Source organism: Danio rerio, chromosome 17 (genome assembly GCF_049306965.1).
Source record: "Danio rerio strain Tuebingen ecotype United States chromosome 17, GRCz12tu, whole genome shotgun sequence".
Taxonomy (NCBI): Eukaryota; Metazoa; Chordata; class Actinopteri; order Cypriniformes; family Danionidae; genus Danio; species Danio rerio.
Genome location: NC_133192.1, coordinates 25,971,762 through 25,997,340, shown reverse-complemented (window position 1 = coordinate 25,997,340; position 25,579 = coordinate 25,971,762). Strand labels below are relative to the sequence as shown.

The following is a 25,579-nucleotide window of genomic DNA, read 5'->3' as shown; positions in this document are numbered from 1 at the left end:
ACCAGTCAGTTTAAATTCATTAAGAAAACAGCAGAGGGAAACGTTTCCACACATTCTCATTGCAACATTCTTGCACACTCAGGCACAGAGAGAAAATGTACTAAATTATAAAACAAGATTTCTAAACTACTCATTAAATATTCAAAATCACACTTGCCCTTTAAGAGTGCTCACATTTCACACAAAAAAAAATATTTACAGAACCCCTTTTTGGTTTTAGAATAAAGACAACAAAAAATATTTAGAAAGAATCGGACATTTCAGTTGGCCTTATTTAGTCGTTCAAGTTCTGAGCAGTGGTCTCATTGGGTGGTATATAACATCTAAATACTCATTCTGGTTATTTTAGGTACACATGGTTCTCATGGGATGTCTTGGTTTCATATAATGCAGAGTTCTCCTGTGTAATGCTTTCACCTCTCTCTAACAAAATGAATGGGTGTAACAATCCAGAGGGGACAATTCATCCTTTAAAATTAATAAATTAAAAGACAAATTAAAAGAGAACAGCTGTAAAAGGCATACTGAAACAAGCAAACTTAACAAAGGTCATGACCATCTCATCTCCATTGAAGCAAACAGAAAACTTTTTCCTACAGGGCGAGAACAAACAAATGAAAAACTCAAAACACTTATGAATGGAAATTTTAAAAATGGGAAGGACAGAAAAACAGGCATCAACATCAGAGTGCCAGTAGAGGCCGGCGGAGACCCTTTCTCGGGGGAGCGATTGGTGAACGTGGCCCCCCCTTGAAATGCCGTCAGTCCTGCTTGGGTCCAGTGAGGGCTCTGAGGCGCTCTAGCAGGGGAGGATGGGAGTAATGCCACATGGAGAAGAGCCAGTCTGCTACAGGGAAGCCTAGGTTGTCCTTGTTGAGCTTAATGAGAGCGGAGTACAGCTCAGATGATCGGCCCATACCGCGCGCAAATGCATCTGCCTGAAACTCAAACCTCCGGCTCAACACAGTCATACAGAACGACAGCAGCTGCAGCAAAAAAAAAGACGACAAACATGGATCAGGCGTGAGCGGCACAATTATGATTAAATCTAAGAATCACTTTTTTATTTATAATAAGAGATCAAAATGTTCCTTTGATTCTAAAAAGGCAGCTAAATAAAATACAGGCAATTAAACTATTTGGAATAAACATTTTTAAAACAAATTATGAATTAATCTGAATCAATTATTTAAAAAAATGATTTAATGAAAAGCAAAGTATTGTCACTTAGGAATACGCTCATGGCCACTTTATTAGGTACACACTACTAGTACCAGGTTGGAACCCCATTTCCCTTCAGAGATACCTTAATTCTTCGGGGCATAGGTTCAACAAGGTACTGGAAATATTCCTCAAAGATTTTGCTCCATATTGACATGATAGCATCAGTTGCTGGAGATTTGTCGGCTGCACATCCTTGATGCAACTCTAGTTCCACCACATCCCAAAAGTGCTCTATTGGATTGACTCTACCATCCGAATGTCGCAGCAGAAATCGAGACTCATTAGACCAGGCAATGTTTCTCCAATTTTTAACTGTCCAATTTTGGTGAGCCTGTGCTAATTGTAGTCTCAGTTTCTTTTTCTTAGCTAACAGGAGTGGCACCCGGTGTGGTTTTCTTGACGTATTGTGCTTTCAGAGATGCTCTTTTGCATACCTCAGTTGTAACGAGTGGTTATTTGAGTTACTGTTGCCTTTCTGTAAGCTGGAACCAGTCTGGCCCTTCTCCTCTGACCTCTGGCATCAGCAAGGAATTTGTGAAGGTTGTGTGTAAAAATCCCAGTATGTCAGCAGTTTCTGAAATACTCAGACCAGCCTGTCTGGCACCAACAACCATGCCATGTTCAAAGTCACTTAAATCACCTTTCTTCCCCATTCTAATGCTCAGTTTAAACTGCAGAAGATCGCCTTGACCATGTCTACATGCCTAAATGCTACCATGTAATAGGCCGATTAGAAATATTAGAAATTTGGATTAAGTGGTTGGACAGGTGTACCTAATACAGTGGCCAGTGAGAGTATATCTGCATTTTAATTAATACTGCAGCTCTATTGAATATTCGGTAATAATGTTCTGCATTTCTATTGTATTGTCCGGTAACACTTCAGGCCACAATTCATGATATTAACAAATCATTAACTAATACTAGTAGCTTAATAAACGACTACTTAGGGTAGGATTAGGGATGCAAAATAAGATCATGCTTTATAGCTACTAATGAACAGTTCATATCTTAACAATAGGCAGGTAATAAGCCAGTAGTTAATAGCATAAATTCTGACCTAAAGTGTTACCTATTGTCCCACATGAAACAATTTCTGAGTGAAGAGTACAGGTTTATCATGTGCTCAGCTAGCAAGAGGAAGGAGGTAGAAAAAGCTAAATTACAATGTTACCTCATTGTAAGGTGAGAAGATGAACTGAAAGATGATCATCAGCCCAATAAGAGTTGGCTGGGTGTCATGAAAACCAAATGCCATAAAGAGCTCTTTTCGACCAATCAGGACAGCAAAAAGGAAGAAGCATAGGAAGGAGTTCATCTGTAAAGAAAAAATATAGATAAATCAACACTACAACAAGAATGTTTCACCAGCTACTGTACACTACCTGACAAAAGTCTTGCCTGTCCAAGTTTTAGAACAAATAATAACTTGACTTCTAGTTGATTATTTGGTATCAAAAGTGGCTAATATGAAAAGGCCTCTGAATTACGCTTAGTTTACCAAAATAAAAATATGATCATGCCTTGATTTTTAATAATTTAATTATGACAGTAAGGTCTGACTTTGCTTAGACAAAAGTCTTGTCACTTAACAGAAACAATGTAGAATATAAAGTCATAGTGGGGTGGAAAAATGTATATTGTGTATGACTCCCATGAGCTTGGAGGACTGCATCCATACATGTCTGCAATTACTTAAATAACATTAATAAAGTCATCTGGGATTGCAAAGTTGGTTCTCGCAGGACTCCCAGAGTTCATCAAGAGCCTTTGATTCATCTCCAATGCCTCCTCCATCTTACTCCAGGCATATTCAATAATGTTCATGGCTGGTGACTGGGCTGACCCAGTTTCAGGAACTTTGATGTGGAGGCAAAAGTATGAGAAGGAACGCTATCCTGCTGAAGAATTCGCCCTGTCCTGCGGATTGTAATGTAATGGGCAGCACAAATGTCTTGATACCTCAGGTTGTTGATGTTGCCATACACTCTGCAGATCTCTCAAATGCCCCCATACTGAATGTAATCCCAAACCATGATTTTTCCTTCACTAATCCTGACTGATTTCTGTGAAAATCTTGGGACCATGAGGGTCCCAATAGGTCTTCTGCAGTATGGTACCAGCTTTGGTATTCTTATAATGGAGGTCAGTGAATGCAATCACTTTGAATTTCTAACAACTTATTTAAAACAAATCACTTAGTACCAGTGACTCCTGACGATGCACTGAGATCTAATGAAGTAAACGATCACTTGGTGCAAAAAACGTCACATATCGACACATTTGTGGACCAGTACACTCTCTCATCAGTAAACAAACCCAGGTGCTTCAGCTCAAGCTGATTTCTCACCTGCAAATATGTCATTATGTGACAAGATACTCAGTGTATGTGCTCAGAGTCATTTGCCTAGGCTGTGAATAACAGCTAATGAAGATGTAAATGTTTCATTTTTTTGCACTGAGTGATTATTTAGCTTTATGCAACCGTAGTGCTTTGTCAGGAGCCGCTGGTACTGATGATGATTTGCTATAAATTGATTTTTTTAATTACACCAGAGGACAACGGCTTTAGCTAAAATGCTTCTTTACAGCATAGGATGAGTAAATTAATAGGAAATTTCCATTTTTGGGTGAACTATTCATTTACCAGCAATGAAGAAGGCAAAAATGAGGAAATTTTAGGAATCCATAACAATGCAGCTCAATCACACATACTCACCTGGCTGATGACAATGTTTTTGACAGTATGGCCTAGTTTCCAATGTCCAAGTTCATGTCCAAGAACTGCTAAAACCTCAGGGTTAGAGCAGCCCTGTTTCTTGTTCTAGAATATACAATGAACATTTTAGGAAATAATACATGTTTAAAACACTGAGAACAAAAGGTGTTAAAGATGTACTGTAACTTAATACTCATATTTTGCAGTACTGTATTGCACATATTTCCCCCTTACGTTCAAAACTCTTGGGTATATAAGATTTTAAATAATATTTCATCAAGGCTGCATTTATTTGAACAGAAATACAGCAAAATAAGCATATTATTGTGATATATTATAAATTTAAAATTCAGTCTGTAAATCTCTTTTTTCCTTTCAAACAGTACAATGTGTTCAAGTGCACCACAACAGATTTTATTTCAATGTTCTGGCTCTGATCGTCTGACCTTTGGCTTGGCCTTGCTCTCGTTGACCACCGCCTCATTCTCCTCCCCTGTTCCTGGCTCTTTCTCTCCCGACTGGTTTAAAGGAGAGTAATCCTCCAAAAGTGTGTCAAACAGCACAATGCGCTTGTTTTTAAAAAAGCCATAGAAGTAGGCATTACTGTGCGAAGACCTCTTTGATCCTAGATATATCATGAAGGAGGAGAACATCAAGACTGTCACAATTACACTTCTACAGAATGTACGAACAAATGAAAAGAAGATGGCTTGCTGTACCTTCTACTACATAGAGCTTGGTGAGAGGGAAGCTGATGGACTTGGCCATGCTTTCGATCTCACTCCTCAGCTCTCCATCTGGCAGCGGGGTGAATTTATCAAACAAAGGGGCGATGTAGTCTGCGTAGATAGTCACCAGAATCTGTACACCAAAACAAAGCGGATTGTTCAGTCTACAACTTCATTTTACTCAGAGACAGCCCATCACACAGGATAACTGACCAGTGAGACGATGAATGTGAAAAGCCAGGCGTAGATGAAAAAGTAATCGCCGCCAATCTTGATGATGTAAAGAAGCAACGATGTCACTGGTAGCAAAATACACTGAGTAACGGCAAACTTCTTGAGAGCGTCTTTTAGGAAGAAACCAAGTGTCTGTAAGGAAGAGAATGAAGATACACTTCAGTGCACTTGTCATTAAAGTTCCTGTAAGAAAGTAGTTGAATAACATTGGAAAACTTTAATCATTGACTTAGTTATTTACACAATGGGAGTTAACAGTCAACGATTTTCTAACACTTCAAAATATCTTCTTATATGTTCAACTAAAAGGTTTGAAGGTTTAAAAGTGCAATGTTTTGAAACTACTTGAGGGTGAGTAAATTGTGAACAAATGTTCATTTTTAGGTGAACTATCCTTTTAAGTAAAATTATGTACATCTTGTCAGGGAAGCATTGTGTGATCACGAAGTACCCATGCTAATTATTCGTACTCTGCAAATACCCATGAATAGGGAAGATAGCAAATACCCTTAGCTTTACTAAAAAAACATAAAATGTAACTACTTTCATTGATTCAATGTGACTAATAAACACAAGACTACAGAATTATGGCACCGGTTAATTTATTCCAAACTCCTACTGAAGTTATGAAGTGAGTTTGGAGAAAATGCATAAATATAATATGCTAATATGTGGTATTTTCCCATGCTCTTAGGTGTGCTCATCATGCTCAACACTATGACAGAATAATTATTTGGATTTCACTATGGTCCTATTAATTCATTTTCAATTTGAGAATCTGAAAGTGTTTTCAGAGATATTTACTACAACCAACTTTACTGACAATATGTGCATAAACATTGTCTTCCATTAACCATCGTGTCACAGAAAGTCTTTTCAAGTACCTGTTGGTTAAACCCATGCTTCTCCTCAATAACAAATGTGTTGTAGAGGCTCCAGGGAAGGCCAGTAAAAGCACTGAAGAGAGTCGCCAACATCAGAAACACCAAAGACTGGGAGATCTGAAGGAAGAGAGACCACATAAAAATCAAACACAATGCACTGAGTGTTGATACATTCTTTTTTCATGGACCGCTTTTAGTAATTTCTCACAACTACTGACCAGAAACAACAGTCAGGGTATATCAAAGTCTCCGAGATCATTATTCTTTTTAATCTTTTTAATCAGACATGCTGATTGCCAGAGTTGGGTGTATTTTGTTTCAGGATAAACAGGATAAACTAAATTTTTGTGCAGGATTGGGAGTGAAGGCATCTTCTGAATGTGAAGAGAAGTGTAGCTGCTTATGGGGCCGTTAACATATTGCATCTTTTGCATATTGCACATGCTCGCATTTTCCAGGCACTGCCAGATAAAAAACTGCAAGGCACATGACAAGAACTGACCGATCAGCTTCATACTTTTATGGAACATACACATTTAGGTAGACTATTTACCTCAGACAAAGACAGAACACACAAACACTGCAGTGCTTTTGCATACTGTGGATGTCAATGGTTACAGGTATCCAGATTTCTCGTAAATGTCTTTTGTGTTAAAAAACTGAGTTTGCTTGCCATCTAATCCTTGACCTTAATGTGTGGCCTTAGTAGTGTGGCCAATGTAAGTGACTGAATGAAAAAAAAATGTTTGGGGGAATTAGAGTATGGCACCTTAACTAATCTCTCTTATTATTAATGCAACAGAATTAATACATTCTAATGAAACATTCAATTAAATATAAAGAAAACAAGGGCAGCACAGTGGTGCAGTTGGTAGCAATCTCGCCTCACAACAAAAAAGTTGCTGGTTAGATAATAATAAAAATAATAATAATAAACAGAGATCAGGATAAGAACATAAACAATAATTTAAAAAGTTGTTCTTAATGAACAAGACCTATTCTTGTTCAAGGACACTTTTGAAATACTTTCTTGATCCACTTCAAATGTTGACTTCTGTACTGTAAGAGACCAAGCCTACCTCGTACTCTGGACCAAAACCAAAGTGAGCTGTCAGATGCCCAGATAATTTCCAAAGGAATGGGATTCCACCAAGGAGCAGTATTAGCTACACAATACAGTGTGAGAGAGAGAGAGAGAGAGAGAGAGAGAGAGAGAGATTAAACATGCTCAGTAGATAAGAGACAGAAGCAAGTGGTTTAAAAAAATAAAATAAAAAAACTAAGGAACCACAATATTTTCCCTCCAGAGGATTAATGTGAAATTTGCATTTGAACGCTACAGATATCAAGTTTTCAGAAGACACGAAAAAGTCTCTGGATCATACTTGATAAAACTACGACACATTTAATGACACTGAGTATTCATTAAATAAGGGTATTTTGAACATGAATTTCTGTGGGGGTAGCGTGGTGAGGCAGTGGGTAGCCCTGTCGCCTCACAGCAAGAAGGTCGCTGGTTTGAGCCTCGGCTGGGTCAGTTGGCGTTTTTGTGTGGAGTTTGCATATTCTCCCTGTGTTGGTGTGAGTTTCCTCCGAGTGCTCCGGTTTCCCCCACAGGTCCAAAGACATGAACTATAGGTGAATTGAATAAGCTAAAATTGGCCATAGTGTATGTCTGTGAATGAGTGTGTATGGGTGTTTCCCAGTGGCGGGTTGCAGCTGGGAGGATATCTGCTGTGTAAAACATATACTGGATAAGTTGGCGGTTCCGTCTGCTGTGGTGACCCCTGATAAATAAATGGACTAAGCCGAAAAAAGAATGAATAAATACATTTCTGTGGAGGAGGGTTCATGCTCACCGTGCCTTCAAACTCAGAGTATAATCCAGACCAGAAGCCAAAGTTACTCTTGTCCAGCTGATAGAGGCGAGACTTTTCAAAGGTCTCTGAATCCATAATCTTGCCCAGCTCAGTGGGCACATGAACTGTAGCCCTGTAGATCTTTCTCTGTCAACAAATAAACAAGTCTAGATAAGTTTTTACACACAGTTTAGGTTTAGCTCAGCATTTTAGTGCATCAAAGTTCAATTTCACAGACTATACACTGACGGGAATTTGAATACAAAAATACAAATAAGCGAATCAGAAGTGAAAAACATTTGTTGACTTTCCACAATCACAACCTAGAACAAAACAAGCACAAGCTAACCTGTCTATAGGCGAGGTAGGCCTCCCAAACATACACCGTCCATGAGAAAAACAGGACAGCGTAAAATATCTTGTCTTCAACTGATAATGCAAGAATTTCCCGGAGCATTGTGACGTCTCGACAGTTATTTGTTGCTACTGTTAACTATCCCGGCGGTGTGCAGTATTACAGCAGATCCTGATCATTCAAGACAGACAATAATCTTCCTACCTACCCACAGCTAACAACACGATGTTTGTAACTTAGGAAACCGTGTCAATATACTGAAACACTACATGTAGAGATGCAAAAATAATGTAAACTCATTGCTCGATCACTTCCTTTACCCATTCATGTGAAATGTGTGTAACCCCAAACTGTGTTCGACCAAACACAACACGCGGATGAAACTGGTCCCTATGGTAGTTCTACATATTTTTTTATATTTTTATAATTTATGAAATGATTTTGTAGTTTGATAAACCGGTTTGATTTATAGAAACAACTACAGATATGCAATATATTCGTTTAAATATGACACTACAATTAATTAAATGTCAAACGCTAAACGAAACGAATAAAGCCAACTAAGAGATTAAAACTTAAATTCATAAGACATCTTATAATACGTGTATTTCTGGGTGTGCTTGTTCAAATTTAAATACAAAACTAAAAATTGTTAAGACTCCTGGTTGACAACAAACCGTTTCTTGGTAGCAACGAGTTGTTAGAAGCCGTGATTACTATCTAGGGAGGGAATGACAATAGTCTTGTCTCCGTAGAAACTACAAAACATTCAGAGAAGTGGCGCAATGGACGAGGATCAATCTGAAGAGGTGATTAAGTCAGATACTTAAAAAAAAGGGAAAAAAAGAAAGTTTTATGTACACGTATTGTAATTTCTACTTCTATATATTTGTAGGCCTATATTTAAAACATTTACATGGTTCTGTATGCCATAACTATTGCGTACAGGCGTTAACTAGCTTACGTATTTATTCTCCAGACTACATTTGTTGTGGACGAGATTACCACTATTATCAAAGAGGTAAGCGCATGTCATTTCAATTTATATATATATATATATATATATATATATATATATATATATATATATATATATATATATATATATATATATATATATATATATATACACACATACATATCTATATATATATATATATATATATATATATATATATATATATATATATATATATATATATATATACACATACATATCTATATATCTATATATCTATATATATATATATATACATACATACATATCTATATATCTATATATACATACATACATACATATCTATATATATATATATATATATATATATATATATATATATATATATATATATATATATATATATTTGTGTGTGTGTGTGTGTGTGTGTGTGTGGCTAAAGTCAATCCTAAACTTTAAGGCCTAGTTTCACAAACAGGGCTTAGATTAAGCCAGGATGAAGGCTTAGTTCAATTAGGCTATTTAAGCCACATTTATAAAAATGGCCTTAGAAAAATATATCACTGGTGTGCACCTGGAGACAAAAAAAGACACTGACGTATTTTAAGACATCTGACTGCAAGTTATTTTGAGTTGAGAAAGCTCAAACAAGCAATTTAATCTTGACTAGCCTTAAACCTTGTTTGTGAAACCGGGGTAAATGTAATAACTTTTGTTGCACGTGTAAGTGTAAATGTTACGTTTCAAAAATCCCTAATATTGTGACATCTTTTGATGACAGACTGTTGAAACCACCATTGGAAACAATTCATACCAGCACGAAAAAATTAATCAGTGGATGTCAAGCATTGCAGAATTAAGCTTGAGTCAGCTAACTAAATTAGGAAAACCTTTCAAGTACATAGGTATGGTAACCATATTTAGATAAGTTATTATGTAAAGGACCTGAACCAAATCCATGGTTTTCTGTTTGTTCAAACAGTGACATGCATCATATTGCAAAAAAATGGGGCAGGTTTACACACTGCCAGCTCGTGTTTCTGGGACAACACTACAGATGGTAAGGCTATTTGTATAATTGATCAGAATTTTAGACGCCAACATTTCCAATAACAATTGTAATCCAAGCATGAAAATAATTTATTGAAATGGTCTTTTTTTCTTTTTCTTTTTGTTGTTTTTTTTGCACAGGGAGCTGCACAGTACGATGGGAGAATAAAACCATTTACTGCATAGTTAGTGTTTTTGGGCTTGCCATTTGAGGATGAAGGTCTAAGGATTCCAAACATATTTTATGCAATGCTGTACTTGTTAGATCTGTTTCACAAATAAATTTGATTTGCAATTCTAACTCTATACATTTCTTTTATCAGTGTATATAAACCACCCCAGATTGTGAAATCAATTAAAATTACTTTTGTTACAGAAGTGTAAATGTGTATTGTGTATGCAATAAGTAACAGAACATGCATTTTTGAAATTATTTGTTGTTCATTTTTTTATTTGACCTTATTTACAGATATAAACATTCACAACTTAACAATCAAGGTACCTAACCTTGGCAGCAAAGAACCAAAATTGTATCAATGATATAAAAAAATACTATGAAAGTCTCTCAAATAAAAAAAGTGGGCAAGAGTTAACCGTCTTGGTGCCCAGCAGAGGCTTATACTTTAGTTTCAGAGGGCAAGAGATCGAAAATGGAGGCAAAGGACTTTGGCCTCTCTAGAACCACCACAGGCTTCAGGAACTGTAGCTGTTTTATAGCTTGGTCGCCACACCCCCCTAAAGCTCTCTCTAAAATCATACGGAGATTCTGAATAGAGGTACACTCTCCTTTAGAAATCAGATGCCTCAAAGGGGATGACCGAAACCTGCGGCTTCGAGAAATGGGGGCTCCACTTTCAGTGTTCTCCTTGACTGAGCAATTTCGTCTGAAACAATCTCGCCGGCGATTTGGATCAGGCTTGAGGCAAGGATTAGAAACTACTGCAGTCCATGGTTTTTCAAGTTTGATCTCCTCATCCTTGTCTTTAATGAACTTCAAGAATGATGACTCGAAGCCCATAGGTTTGTATGCTGCAATGTCAAAAGCCCTTGGGGATAGACTGTGCTCTACAGGATCCATTGGGACTGGAGAAAGAGGGACTGGTGGTAGTGGTGGTTCAGAGAGCTCATTCTTTCGTCTGAGGGGCTGCCGAGTTGGGGTGGGGACCGATATGGAAACACTAGAAGGAATATTAATAGATTTACTGTCTTTACCAGAAGCTTCAAATGAACTTTCATCAACTGTGATTCTAAGTGTAGCAGGTGGAGAGAGGTCAAGTGGTGGGGGGCGTATGAGGGGAGGTGCTGTTAATTCAGATTCTGGCTCATCTTTGTGGTTGAGACTCTCTTCAGAAACAGGCTTCTCGGGGTTCCCGCTTGACTTTGGGGAGCCATAGAGCAAATCCTCAGCTTCAATGAGCAAACTTCTGTCAGGGAGCGGCTCTTCTGAAAACTCAATCCCTTCTTTCTCCTTTGAATCTGTTTTGATCGAATGGAGGCTCATTGGTTGAGACGGGCCACCTGGAGTGGCAGGCTCAGACTGATACTCCATCTTGAGAACGCCATTTGGAATCCTTGTTAAATCAGGTATAGCAGACACAGCAGACTTCTTTTGTATGATCTCCTCCAACTGTTCAGCAGTGAAACATAATTTGTCCTTATTTTCCGTCAGCTGTTTGCGTTTAAACCTGTGAACATTAATGTAATGTCGATTCAAACTATGCATGCTTACGACAACAGAGTCACAGTTTTGTATCATGCAAGGAAAGGCCACGGGAAGGCAGCGGTCTTGGCACATCTGCAAAGCCTCCTCATGTGTTCGGTAGACAATCAGGTCAAATCTATTTTTTAGGTTGATTCTTTGCGGCTTAAGTACTTCGTCCAGCTCCTCTTCTGGTGTTTCTTCAACACCCTCAAAATTCTCAGAGGAATTGATTTTCTGATCATTGCGGCAGCATCTCAAAGATTGCTTGAGAGGCATATTTTGGGGATCTTTTGATGACTGGGAAGGTGGTGAGATGATTAACTTCGTTTGGCATCCATTTTTTGACTCTTCTTTCTTGGGTGTACTCTGGAGACGCACCACAAGGGAATCAGACGGATCACAGTGCCTATAGAACACGTGCTTCTTATAACTAGTTTTAAACTCGTTGTTCCCTGAAGTATTAGCCGAATTCTGGGGGGTCTGGTTTTGGTGAAACTGACTTGTGTGACGCAAGAGGCTGCTGTTGAGATGGTAGGACTCATTGCAATTAGCGTAGGTACACTTGAACCTTGGTATGGGCTCCTCTGTTGAGGCCATCTGTCTTTTTGGTATACTTTTAGATGTACAGGGCAGTTTCGGCAGAATTTTCCTTTCTTTCTCTTTTTTGGTGAAGTTGTGGTCTCTTCTGTAGTGTTTAGTAAGACTAGATAAGGTGCTATACTGCTTCTCGCATCCTTTGTGTTCACATGGAAAGCACAACTGTGATCGGTTATAATGATGCACCATCTGAAGGTGGCCAACAAGGGCATTCTGGTTATTGAAGGCTGCATTGCAGTTTTTGTGCACGCAGTGAAAGGGTTTATTGTATTTAGTGAGGATGTAGCTCAGATTCCCTTTTGAAATTAAGCGTCGGCTTCCCCGAACATCAACCGTTGTGTTTTTTACATCAGATCGAGTTTCCGAAGAGGCTTTCTTTTTTTTTTCAGCTTTAACATGCACGTTTTTCGTAACTACTTTTCTGACCCACAACCGATAATCATGTTTTGGGCATTTCTGTTGCCAAAGGGCATTGTCTTGTTTTTGGGTTTTAACATCAGCCTTCTTTGAAGACTGTGGCTTTACCTCAGTGTTTTTTTTAGGTGATGACAACACTGGTGCTTTTTCAACTACATTCTTTTTAAAAGAGCACTTCATTTGTTCAACAATGTCTTCTTTTATGTGATGCATTTGAATATAATGACGCCTCAGTTCTTTTTTGTTTCTGTAACTCTTGGAGCACAAATGGCACTTAAAAGGCTTGAATATCTGAGACTGAAACACCTCCATATTTTTCACCTTCTTTTCGGAGTACCCATGAATCTTGATGTAGTGCTTCAATAAAGCATGACTAGTAACACTCTGGTAGTTGCAACTCTTCGCTTCACAGGCATAAGGCTTGACTGTAGCCTGCACAAGAAACTCGCTTTGTGATTGATCATCCTCCAAGACCGAATTTTCAGAGCTGTCAGGTGTTTTGAAAGGCTCCAATGTCTCAGATTGAAACACCTCCATCTCTTTCACCATCTTCTCGGAGTAACCATGAACCTTAATATAGTGCTGCATTAAAGCACAACTGGTAGTGCTCTGATAGTGGCAGCTTTTGGCTTCGCAGTTATAAGGCTTGGTTAAGGACTTGCTTTGTGGTTGTTCCTCCTCTGAGACAGATTCTTTTTTTTGCTTCTTATCAGATACATCTTTATTATTGTCATGTGTTTTTGGTGATTCTGACTTGTTTGGCAGCTTTTTTGATTCACTACCTGTGACGTGAGATCTTGACTCATTTTTGCTGTGTGCTGCTTTGGCAGGAGACCTTGTATTCAAGGTAGGTGTACAAGTGCTCTGTGAATTACACATAGAATGTCTGGTGTTGGAAGAATTAAGGTTTAATTGGCCCAATCCAAGCATGATATTGGTTAGTGCTGCATCAAGGTCCAAATTGGATTTGGTTGTCTCACAATCTACAGACTCAGACGCAGGTGAGAGAGCCTTTTTGGGACTAGATTTTTCTGTAGATGACGTTTTTACAGTGTTATCCGGGTCACTTTTAGGTAAATCTTCATTTCGAGTCGTAGAATGCTTTACTTGTACTTTCTTTTTGCATAACTGATCCTTCTCATTAAATGTGTCTGAATGAGCAATTCTCAAGTGCTTCTGAAGTTCTCTTGCAGTAGTGTATGTTTTTCCACACTTTTTTAAGCCACATGTAAACTTTTTACCATCAAAGCAGACAGCAACACATGTTTGCGAGACTGATGATCGACCCTTTGCCAAGGTCTGTGAAGATGAACTTGAACCACTTTTCTGGACACAATTCTCTGTTTCAACCTTTGATCCAAAAGCCGAATCACTTTCTACAACTGCGAGCAAGAGTTTCCTTTTTGCTTTTCTCTGAGCCTCAAAGTCTTTTTCTGTGAAAGTGATGTCATGAGTGGCCAAGTGTTGCAGAAATTCTTTGCGAGAATAGTAAAAGTTCTTGCACCCCGGGCTGGTACAAGTGTAAGCAGCATCACGAAAGTGCTGCGCCTCATGGTGGTAAAGCTGCCCAAGGTCACAGTAGGAGAAACTGCAGCCTTTTAACTCACAACAGTAGGACAATCGAAACCCATGGCCATGCTTATGTGCTAAAAGTTCATTGGTGGTGTCAAAGCGGGCACCACAACCTGTGACCACACACATGTAAGGATCATCCCCATAATGAATCCAACGGTGCAGTCGATGGTGATAGGCGGTCATGAATGTCTTCCGGCAGAAAGTGCATTTCTCCCGACAGTCTTTCATCTTAAGATAATGTTTCAAATTGGGGTCTTCACTATCATGCTCATTTTTGATGTGCACACCCAGGTACTTGAAAAGTTTAAAATTCTTTGAGCAGTCAGTGGCTGGACACTGGTAAACATCACGATCCTGTAACTTAAAGTACGTGTTGATGTAGTCAAATGTAACATAGTCACTTTCTACTTGCTTTTCAGGCACACTGGCAGCTTTCTCTAATATATGTTCCAATACTACAGGATCATGGGTGGACTGGTAGTACATGGCAAGTGAAGGGTCTAAAGGAATTTGACCAGGCTCTAGCTCATCAGAACTATCCTCCTTGAAGAAATCTTTAGTCTGGTCCACCTTCTTCTTCACTTTTTTCTTTTTAAAGTGATCTTTTGCAGAAATCTGAATGTGTTTTTTGGAGTGTGGCTCAAACTCCTTTTTAGTTTTAAACTTTTGTAGACACACAGGGCATGTCCACATGCCATCCTCCATATGTTTTCTGGCGTGGTGACAGAACCGGGTCTCTGCCACTTCTTTATGGCATATCTGGCAGAGAAATTTATCCCTCTGATGCTTATCAGCTAACTTAGAGACATCTTCTGAATCTTTTTGTCCCTTTTCTGATTCTTCCACAGTTTGCTGCTCCCCTGCGCTGCTGAGCGCATCAAGCTCACATTCGTCTTCCTCCTCCTTCCCAGCCTCTTCATTCAAAACCACTCCAAGATTACATAGCTCCCCAGGTGCTGCTTCATCTTCAATTTCATCCACAGGTTCCAGCCCCAGCAACTGAATGCAGTAGCGTTTTAAAGTTTTCCAGTCCCAGAATTCAGGGTCAATGGGCCAATGTGCTTTCAGAGAAAGTAGCAGCTCACAGCGCAGGAAATTTGGAATTATGGCGTTTTCCTCATCATATTTTTCATCAGGACGCAGATAGAGCTCCTCAAGGATATCAAATGCTTCCTGGGATGGGCTCAAGAGGAATTCTGTAAGCTGGCAAGCCCGTATCACCTCAAGATCATCAGGGAGAAGACAGACGACAGCTTTGCAGACCATTGTTTTTGCTTCAATGTCATCTTGCCTTGGAAGGCGTAGAGCCTTCACACACAGCTCAACTGATACTGCAAGGCCAAGCTGCATTGCCTAAAAAATACAACGGATAAAAATGTCAGAAAACAACTTAGTGTACATTAAAGATATAACCATATAAAGGAGGAGAAAATAAATTCACCTCAGTTTGAATTACACGAATAAGGAAAAGAAGATGGTAGATAGTCCTGGCGATGGCTGCAAACTGGAGACAGCGTTCGATAAATGACTCAAGGGACACATCAATTCTTCTCTGCAGTTTACTCCAAAGGAGGGTTAACTCCCTGACAAACAGAGAAAAAAAAACATTACAGAGACATCCAAGCAAATCTAATACACCCATCTATTTTCTTTAAATTTATAATCCCAACTATGATGCCACTTACTATAAAACCCGAATAAGTTGACCCTAATAAAGTTTGAAATAAAAAAAAAAACTAGATCGCATTTATCTCCAATGAACATTTAACTCGTATAAACCTAGAAAACACTCGTACAAACACAATCTACTGTGGTTATAACAGATCCTCACCAGGAACAGTATGTGCTGTCTTGCTGTAGCTGCTGTGTAAAATACGTTGTGCATAAGATGAAGGCTGTTCTCTCATCGCCCTCAGCATCTAGGTTGCAAATAATATCCAGGACATCTTTTGCATCTATTCTAGAAATCTTGTAGGCACAGAAAGAGAAAAAAAGTTAGTTTATTACCAAAACACAAAGGAGGTTCAATGGTAAACAGTCAAAACAGTGTTTTTTACCTCTAAAATAGCTTCTTCACTGGGCAGCAGCTGGCAAAGTTGGGTTACAAAGGTTTGGCGAAATGTTGACTGGTTAGACAGAAGGCTACAGTTAGCACAGGCTTTGATGAGGATCAGTGCTTTCTCTAGCTCGCCTACTTTCTCCAGATGTTTGATTCGCATTTCCATGAAATCATCTCCCTCCAGAGCTAGATAGGCATTAACTGTTTTAGAGAAAGACAATAAGTAAATAAATGGCCATGTTTAATAGCAGATCAATGATGTTGAAAGTGTTACACAATTTACAATGCAAGATTAATAATACATGATCATTAATCTTAAGTGGATGACAAAATGCTAGCCTATTCAAATAAACAAACAACAACAGATTTTATCACCCTCTATATTAAAAAATTATTTAGTTTACACATAATGTGGGCAATAATGAACATTAGTGTATTAATGAGGTCTTCCTCACCCTCATCCGGGTCTGTGGGCTGACCGGTGAGAAGCGAGACCATGACAGAATTGTTCCAAGCTCCACCTTCACCAGTGATGTTCCGCAGGGCATGCAAATCTGTACTTCCATACTGCAGCATGGCTTCATGGGCCGCCTGGAAAGAGTTAAGAGAAATAAGATGAAAGTGTATAGTATAACACTCTTTTACAGTCTTCAGGGAATGGACAGTAAATGCTAGGTAAATGACCACACAGTTGCATCATCCAGGATGACTGTACTTTACATTATGGATCAATATAGTCTGATATCCCTCTTCCTGTTTAATACACCAAGAGTAAAACCCTATCTAATCTAATTTAACAGGCTGTTTCATTTGTAACAAAGGTCTTTAAAAGGTGGACTGGGAAATATGCTTTGATCTAGTTCAATGGAGCATTTGCCAGATTTAGACGCAACCATAATTACTAGTGGACCTGTTTACCTTGTCAATGTTTGATGATTGTAAATGCATTAAAATGTTATTTCATGCAAATAAAGTACAAGCAAACTCAGATTCTGTATCAAAATTGACTACTCAAATGCCCTTGCATTGCATGCATAATGAAGTGTGTAAGTATAGGCAAAGCTTAAAATACAACATTCCGGTTAGGTCCCTGCTAGGACCTTTTTCTATAAAAAAAAAAAAAAGTTGGCAAAAGGTCTTATCAACTTCTAATGTTTACATTTTGGCTCATAAAAATGTCTTTTTTTTCTCATCTGTTCAGCCAAAATCAAACCTTCACACAAAAATTTAACATGGAACCACAAATTAATAAATTTGATTTTACCTGAACTGAGCCATGGAACTGCAGCCAGGCTTCCAAAGGTATATTATTTTGAGGCACTGACAACAACAATTCAAGGCAACTCCTGCAGGTCAAAACATTTTGAAAAAAATGATGTCAGTCTGGTTTTAATGATACATTATGATACACTGAATCAGTTGGACAGAATATAAAATATTTATAAGACAATACATAGTTAAATATAACTTACTAATTCATATTATACCATTGTTTGTTAGTATAATATAAATAGCACTTACAATGCAAGTCTTTTAAGCACAAGGGCAACACTGGGGGAGTCGCCTGTGAGATGTGGCCTGGCAGCAGCAAAACAGTTGATTGAAAGACAGTAAACTTCCAATAGAGGCAATCCATGTTCCAACGAATTCCTGCTCCCAGCATAATGCATTAGAGCCTATAACAATAAACAAAAAATAAGTAATCAATTTTAACACCACACAGATATGACATGCTTTCATTTGATAGTCAAGCCCAATTTACTGCTCTTTAGAGGATATATAAACACAAAAATAAAAGTCTGTTAATGTAAATCATCTAAAGTCATGCTGCATACACTAACTTCTGTGCAGCAATTGACTACGGTTCAGGAATTAACCATTTTATTTAGTAAATATGCATTTAATTGACCAAAGGTGGCAAAACTTATGCTTATCTTCTGTAAATGTTCTGTTCATAATTTTCTACCCTTAAAATAAATGTATAATTTTCGCAAAGTAGAATATGTGCGATTATGTGTGAAGTCTGCAGAAGACTTTGATTAAACAGTTCAACTCATTTGGAATTATTGTAAAGTTTTATGAAAAGCATAAATATTTTGAAGGGTCAGTCGACACCAATAGCCTTGCAGTTAGTCCATTGATAATCTCAGCTTCATGATAACAAAAAGTGTTTTAGCAGATTTTTTTTTTATTATTATTGTGAATTAAAATAATACAATATTACAATTGTGTCTCAAAATCTAAAATCATTAAAGACTAACATCTTACCAACCCCAAACATTCTGCTGAAGCATTAATACAGAGGTAAATGAGGCTAGACTTTCACCTGACAGGAGTCTTTTGACAGACATGAGTTAACATGCTGTCTGTACAGTAAACCTACAGGTCCACACAAGAGAGAGTGCAAGGAGAAACCCCGATACAACACTCCATCTGTGCTCATTGGCTTTGATTGGACCTTTGGGATGTAAGCAGATGTAACTGAAGAACAGAGCAACTCCAGACAACCTTGCTGTTCATCATATCCACGATTAAACTCCACTTTCACAAACACCACGCCCCAAGGATGTTAAATCCCAGCTGATATCTTATTATAGCGATAGGGAGAGGAAATGTCATGCCATGTTTAACCTCGCAGACTAAGATTAGGCGAGTTTCCCTCTGGGTGAACGGGTATAGCTCTGTTAAGATTCAGACTCAGCTCAGAGCAGCAGAGGTGCTTCCTTCTGAGACCTACACCATCTCGAGTGAAGAAAAACTCTTAGTGGTTAGGTAATTATTCTGCTATTGTCAAAACAAAGTCTTAATAGTAAATAGTGCAGTTTTACGGACTATAATATTGACAGCATTTTGGTTTAAACTAAACTAATGTAGTTGTTAATCATTTAAACAAGCCTAATCCAAAAGTTAGACAAATGTATTTTAGCCACAAAAAAAAGACAAAACACATGCAGATCTAAATGTGAAATGGAAACTTTTTTCAACCGAAATGTGGATTTTTGTGCTGTCCAGAAACCCCTCGAAGTACAAATGAAATTAGTTTATTAACAACTATTTTTACAAAACTAACATGAGCTCGTAAAACAGGCAGGTAGGGTGTGGCATGTGACATCTGTCAGGATTGAATCCTGATGGAGTGGTTGCCACAGCAACAATAAAGCGAAGGAAAAGAGGTAAAGCTACGGTTTCATATGTAGTCTGCTAAATAGGCCTTTAGATTCCCAGTGGGGTACTGGTAATGTGCTGCATATGACCAAGTGCAGCAATACCACAGGAAGCTTATTCATTCATTCATTTATTTTTCTTTGGCTTAGTCCCTTATTTATCAGGTGTCGGAACCACCAATTATTCCAACATATGTACTGCCTTTCTAGTTGCAACCCAGTACTGGGAAACACCCATAGACACACACTCATACAGTATGGTAGGGCCGCACAATATATCATTTGAGCATTGATATTGCAATGTGTGCATCTGTAATAGTCACATCGCAAGATCTTCAATGTTGAGTTATGAATATAGATGACCAGAATCCACAGGTCAAAACTAATTAAATTTGTGGAGACACTGCAGTATTGAACCATTTTAGAGTGAAAGTGTAACATTTTCATGTTTTTTTAAGGCCTTTGTGAACATTTTAAAGCATTTAAAGGAACAAAGAGCATAAAGTTTGTAAAAAACTAATTTTATTGAAATATTTATATAATGAAAACTATGCAATGCTCTTTTGTATTAGATTATTCAATTTCTGTCCACGAATCCTGTTAGAGACTCCCCAGAAAACCATTAAAGCTCTGTTTATTTCACTTTGAAATTTTCGTTCCTTTGTGTTTATTTATGAATGTAGTTTATTATATGTATATAATGAATGATATAAAATAGATTTATATTTCACTCCCTTACAAATCATTCCAATCTATCTAATGTAATGACTTGCCAATTAGAGATATTCATGTCATGTGGTGAAATTGCATTTATATCACAATATATATCAAAGGGAAAAAAAAATAATGCAATATCAAAATTGTCCCATTTCGTGCAGTCTTGCACTATGGCCAATTTAGTTTTACCCAGTTCAACAATGCTGCATGTCTTTGGGAGCACAAAAAGAAAGCCCATGCAAACAAGGAGAGAACATGCAAACTCCACACAGAAGTGCCAACTGGCCCAGCCAGGACACAAACCAGCGTCCTTCTTGCTGTAAGGGGACAGTGCTAACCACTAAGTCACAGTCGATTTTTTTAATGACACTCAAAAAATTAGTCTTTGTGTGGCTGATGTGGTCAAATAGCAGTTATGACAAAATCACACCACAATGCAAGACTCTGCATAACATTTTAACAGTTGAATTGCAAAGTATTTTCAATTACAATTTTTCCAAACTGAAAAGAGGCAAAAGAAATCAGCATTATTCAAGCGTGTTTTTACAATTAATTAAAAAAATTCATTTATGATATTAGACCCACATTTTGTATATAAAACAAGGTTTGTTTTAGAGGAGTTGAAATTTTAAATGTGAGAATTTCAATCTTTTAAAGAGTGAACCAAGGCCACTCTTTAATGGCCTTGTTTTTATATTTTTTAAAATTAGGTTAATGTTTAAATGTCTCCTATGTTACAGACGCAGGGTTTACGGAATACAAATACAACAAAAACAATATTATAAAATATTATAACAATTTAAATTATATTTATTCTCAATTTAACATTTTATGAATGCAATTTATTCCTGTGATGCCAAATCTCTTTTTTAAGAGTGATTATTCCAATGACTGTAAAAAATATGGACGACGCGACAGCCCTTTTTCCCATTGAACGCCTTGAGGGCAAAACGCCTGCTTGACGGGCACAAACTGTCGCAAAAGACTGCTGAAATTGGAGCCAGACATGCGCAGAAGGATTGTCTGATGGAGCCAGAGGAGGAGCCGCGAAAATGAGCAGAGTCGAGCTTCCAATCAAACGCTTTATGTAAAATCAACTACGCCCCCCGAACTTCTCAGCATGCGTTTGCTGTCATATCAACACAAATGGATGTAATAACGTTAACAAATATGAGGGTTTTATATATTCAATCGCGCCAGCTCCAGGCCGCAGCGCATAACTTACTCGCGGCGTCGCGGGCTGATTCAGGCTCGCATGCGGCAGCGCCTGCTCGCTCGGCCGCCGCATCTGGCTTGATTGACTCGGGCTGGAATTGGGTAGTGAGTCCAGGCATCCGGAGTAGGTCCAGCAGAGGTAACATTAGTCAGTCTGAGCTCTAAGAGATAAGTCTCCGGCAGGCGAGAATCTAGCCGGAACTGTGTTTTGCTATCTGGGTGGCTAGGCGTGTATCAGCAAACTAATAAAGCCCGAAAAAAGCCCTGAACTTAGCGAATAAACAGTGTTCCACCAGGATCATGCATGTCAGAAACTATAGTTTACTGCTGAACTCATTTTGTCATGGTAAAATAACACAGAAATCGAATAATAACATTTCAGTCTACTTCAGTCTCCTGCCGAAGCTCAGACGCCGCGCTTTGAGAAACTGTCAATCACAGCTGTCAATCACGATGACACGCCCAGCATTAAATTACTGCTAAAAACAAACTGTTTACAAAAATGAAGATCTGCACCTATTTCAGCACAATAACCAGTGCCTTAATCGACCAGAACTATCTTTCGGGACATTTTATTGCAAGTGTAATATTTTTTTTTATTTGGGCTCAAGTCTCCTTCATTAACACGGAGGAGGCGGGCTTTATGACTTGTACTGCAGCCAGCCCCCAGGGGGCGATCTAACGGCCGAAACCTTCACTCAAACGTAGGCTTGCGGCACACTTGGATTATTCCAATCTCCAGAGTCACACCTTTAATCTAATTTGTTGATTTTGGTTATTATTCTAATATTACCATTTAAAATAACTACCATAGTCTACTATTTTGTTCTGAAAGCAATTACTTGAAATAGAAAGCAATGGTAACAGTTGAACTGTTTGTACTTTCACTTTTGATTTGAATGCTTGTGTCTAGCAGGATTCCCTTGAAATACCCCATGAAATCTCCTGTGAAATCTAAAACACTCACTACAGTACTCATTTGACAACTAAAAATAGCTAAATAAAGTGTGGTTAGTCTTTAAAAAACATACACACCTTTTAAACAACGTTCAAACACTTTGTTTTTAGCATTTACCCCAAAAATGATTAAGTAAATTTGTGTATTTCAAGCAATGAAAATACTAAACATGTTCTACTACGTGACACAAATCTATAACATATTACAGATAATTACTGTTACACCTTTTTGTTGTACAATATATTGCACCAAAATATATTGTGATAAATGATATTATTATCATTTTAGGAGCATTTAAGCCATTTATTATACAAAACCAGAATGACAATAGAATAGCATAAAGAAATTTAACAATTTAGCAATTAAACATGGGAATCAGAATGTCAAAAACAAATAAATAATAATAATTTTAAAAGAAAGTGCAAAGTAGCAAGAACTAAAAAAGTTATAAAGTTTAAAATTATTGAAGTCATGTCCATGTGTTGTGCGATAAGTCGATATATTGATTATTGTGACAGGCCTAGTTACACCACTAACAAACAAAACTATACAGTATGAATGAAAATTAAACTGAGACCCGATCAGAACTAAAATTAGGTCTGGGTATGAACGCATAGAGAACGGGATCACTTAAAACGGATCTGAGTTTGGACGCGGAGTATTAAAATACTCCCGATGTTGACCAGAATTGACACGTGACAGGGGGCATCAAAGTTAGTAGAAACAGAGTACATGCACGAGATAAACACAACCGAGCCCCACCCCACAAACACGCTGTACCCCCTGTTCAAAATATGCTCGTTTTAATAATATACTGAAGTGGCTTTTCCAACAGGCCTTCAGAGTCGATTCACAAACACGCAATTTTACAAACCAAAGGTAACACACAATCTCAAAGACGGGCTTAAACGCGAAGGGGGCAGGGGAAGCCGAGCAACATGCTAAATTCAGTTTAAGCTAACGAACACATAACACAGCTTCCTATTTGACATTGTCAACTTAAAGCTAACAACGTTATACATGCCAACACAATTGACTTGTAACAGTTGAATTGCGTTTAGACGCTCGCTGTTCGGCCCACATGTTGAAATCACATCCACGCATGGTTGGTTGCAGCCACAACTTGCATCTGGTCAGCTAACGCGAGCAAGCTCCGAAAATTTTGCATATAAACAATTCGCATGCATGCAGCGTTTTCGGCAGCCCGTACCTCGCAGAAGTTGTTGCAATAACCCGTGGACGATTCCTCAGAAACGTCTTGCTGTCGAAGCTCGGCTTCGTGTTGCTGAAGGGTTGCTTGCAAACCCTCCATGGCGAAAAATGTGTCCTCGTCGACCAGCAGGCTGTGTCGGCCGCCCCAGTCGAGCTCCGCTTCAGCATTCTCATCCGCCATGTTCACTGGCAGCCACGGCGCGTACGCACAGGCGGTCATGTGACGGTGAAGGGCCTCCTGCTCCGGTCCAGGTGGGACTCAACTGAAGAGAGGGACTTCCCTTACAACACTTCCCTCACATTTTTTCTAAAAAAAAAATGTTTTTTTCTAAAGAAAAAATGGTTAACAAAACGCTTTCAGGTGTATTTATGGCGTAGTTTTTGACGACAACTTTTATGAAATTATTACTTTCAATTCAAGTTTATTTGTATAGTTTTTTTCACAATAAATATATGTCTATCTCGGTCTAATAGCAATCAAATGCAACAAGATCTATTTATTTTTGGCTAATATTTGCTTATTGTAGATTCCTTTTTACTAATAATATTATACTTCATCATTTTTTACAAACATTATATATATATATATATATATATATATATATATATATATATATATATATATATATATATATATATATATATATATATATATATATAAAATCAATGAAAAGAAAAACAGTAATACAATTCATTTTCTTTTGGCTGTAAAAAGGTCAAAATTTTGTTTGCAGATAAATTTTGTATGTTCATATTCATATTTTAGTGCAACTATTTTTATCATTAATAACAAAAATATAACTTAGTGAATATAATTGTTTTAAATGCAATGCTATATATTTGAAAGAATATATGCTTTATATACATTGTTAAATAGTTAAATATAATTAACCATTAGTAGTATTTTACTGCTACTATTTTTATCAATAATAACAAACTATAGGCAAGTTGCTGGTTCAATGTTAGTTGGCATTTCTGTGTGGAGTTTGCATGTTCTCCCTGTGTTCATGGGTGCTTCACTTTCATCCACAGTCCAAAGACATGCGCTGTAGGTGAATTAGGTAAGCTAAATTGTCCGTAATGTATGTGTGTGAATGAGAGTGTATGGGTGTTTCCCGGTGATTGGTTGCAGCTAGAAGGACATCCACTGCATAAAACATATTCTGGATAAGTTGGCGGTTCATTCTGTTGTGGCGACCCCTGATTAAGTCGAAAAGAAAATGAATGAATGAATGTCTTATTAAATATATAAAAATTTTAAATCCTATTTTATCACTGACATATAGGCAGCAACTCTGGGCTTTACCATTTTTAATTTGTTTTTATTGAGCAAACATGTTTTTTTTAACAAACATGTTTTATCCTAACAATGTTCTCCAAACTTGTGCAGTAGTCCTTAGCCTCTTTAAAAAAAGTGAAGAAACTTTAGCTTTGATAAAAGTTCATTTTTCATGTATAAAACTTTCAGAAAATAATAAAAAGCTGCAAAAGGAAGGTACATTTGTTACATATATTGACATAATAACATTTTGTACTCTAAATATAGTATTGTTTTTTTCTTCTAAGAAAAAAAAAAATCTTTGTGCACAATCACAAAACAAATTGATAATAGATTATTTTTCCATCAAACAAAAATCACAGGAATAATTAATATCCAAATTGAATAATTCTAAAACCCCTTTAACTGGTTGTATACATTGCTCAGCATAATTGAGTTTATTCCGTTTTAAAAAATGAATATTTTTATCCATTTCTCTGTGAATATAAGCAATGTGTTATGGTACATTAAATCAAAACAGGTTTATTAAACAGATCATTTTATTATTTATTAATAATATTTTAGTTACCAAGCATATTTAGAAATTGAAAGATAATACATTTAAATTCAAGCAAAATTTTGCAAAAAGAAAACTACAACCTACCAAATTTCAACTAAATATTTTAAATATTTT

General features: G+C 37.5%; 3 protein-coding genes across 4 annotated transcripts; 1 reads left to right on the top strand and 2 right to left on the bottom strand.

The window, feature by feature from the left end:
- Nucleotides 1–450: 450 nt before the first annotated feature.
- Nucleotides 451–8,313, bottom strand: zmpste24 (zinc metallopeptidase, STE24 homolog). Its single transcript, NM_199892.1, is given in 10 exon segments — nucleotides 451–986; nucleotides 2,399–2,542; nucleotides 3,944–4,048; nucleotides 4,390–4,568; nucleotides 4,663–4,804; nucleotides 4,885–5,037; nucleotides 5,790–5,906; nucleotides 6,869–6,955; nucleotides 7,649–7,795; nucleotides 7,998–8,313. Coding segments are annotated over 10 exon segments (1,407 nt in total). The 5' UTR covers nucleotides 8,106–8,313; the 3' UTR covers nucleotides 451–761.
- A 470-nt stretch (nucleotides 8,314–8,783) lies between these two features.
- Nucleotides 8,784–10,312, top strand: dynlt1a (dynein light chain Tctex-type 1a). Its single transcript, NM_001423210.1, has 5 exons — nucleotides 8,784–8,812; nucleotides 8,983–9,024; nucleotides 9,743–9,866; nucleotides 9,944–10,021; nucleotides 10,153–10,312. Exons 1-5 carry the CDS (start codon nucleotides 8,789–8,791, stop codon nucleotides 10,221–10,223), a joined length of 339 nt encoding a protein of 112 aa, NP_001410139.1. The 5' UTR covers nucleotides 8,784–8,788; the 3' UTR covers nucleotides 10,224–10,312.
- Nucleotides 10,313–10,432: 120 nt separating this feature from the next.
- rlf (RLF zinc finger) lies at nucleotides 10,433–23,831 on the bottom strand. Of its 2 annotated transcripts, XM_073928542.1 has the most exons (9): nucleotides 23,626–23,831; nucleotides 17,883–18,037; nucleotides 17,626–17,707; nucleotides 16,817–16,952; nucleotides 16,498–16,562; nucleotides 16,360–16,428; nucleotides 16,134–16,270; nucleotides 15,744–15,885; nucleotides 10,433–15,655 (listed from the first exon to the last, which is right to left on the bottom strand). In XM_073928542.1, exons 1-9 carry the CDS (start codon nucleotides 23,806–23,808, stop codon nucleotides 10,628–10,630), a joined length of 5,997 nt encoding a protein of 1,998 aa, XP_073784643.1. In that variant the 5' UTR covers nucleotides 23,809–23,831; the 3' UTR covers nucleotides 10,433–10,627. The 2 variants fall into 2 exon arrangements, with proteins under 2 accessions (XP_073784643.1, XP_690924.8); XM_685832.11 differs by having other exon boundaries at nucleotides 16,360–16,562.
- Nucleotides 23,832–25,579: the final 1,748 nt, after the last annotated feature.

Excerpts from the sequence above, each read along its gene's own strand:
- rlf (XM_685832.11), bottom strand. The coding sequence starts at position 23,808 with ATGGCGGATGAGAATGCTGAAGCGGAGCTCGACTGGGGCGGCCGACAC. Across the intron at positions 16,271-16,359 it reads GTGAAGAAGCTATTTTAGAG|ATTTCTAGAATAGATGCAAA; the intron begins GTAAAAAACACT and ends TGTGCCTACAAG. Across the intron at positions 15,886-16,133 it reads GACAGCACATACTGTTCCTG|GGAGTTAACCCTCCTTTGGA; the intron begins GTGAGGATCTGT and ends TCTGTTTGTCAG.
- dynlt1a (NM_001423210.1), top strand. The coding sequence starts at position 8,789 with ATGGACGAGGATCAATCTGAAGAG. Across the intron at positions 8,813-8,982 it reads ACGAGGATCAATCTGAAGAG|ACTACATTTGTTGTGGACGA; the intron begins GTGATTAAGTCA and ends TTTATTCTCCAG. Across the intron at positions 9,867-9,943 it reads AAAACCTTTCAAGTACATAG|TGACATGCATCATATTGCAA; the intron begins GTATGGTAACCA and ends TTGTTCAAACAG.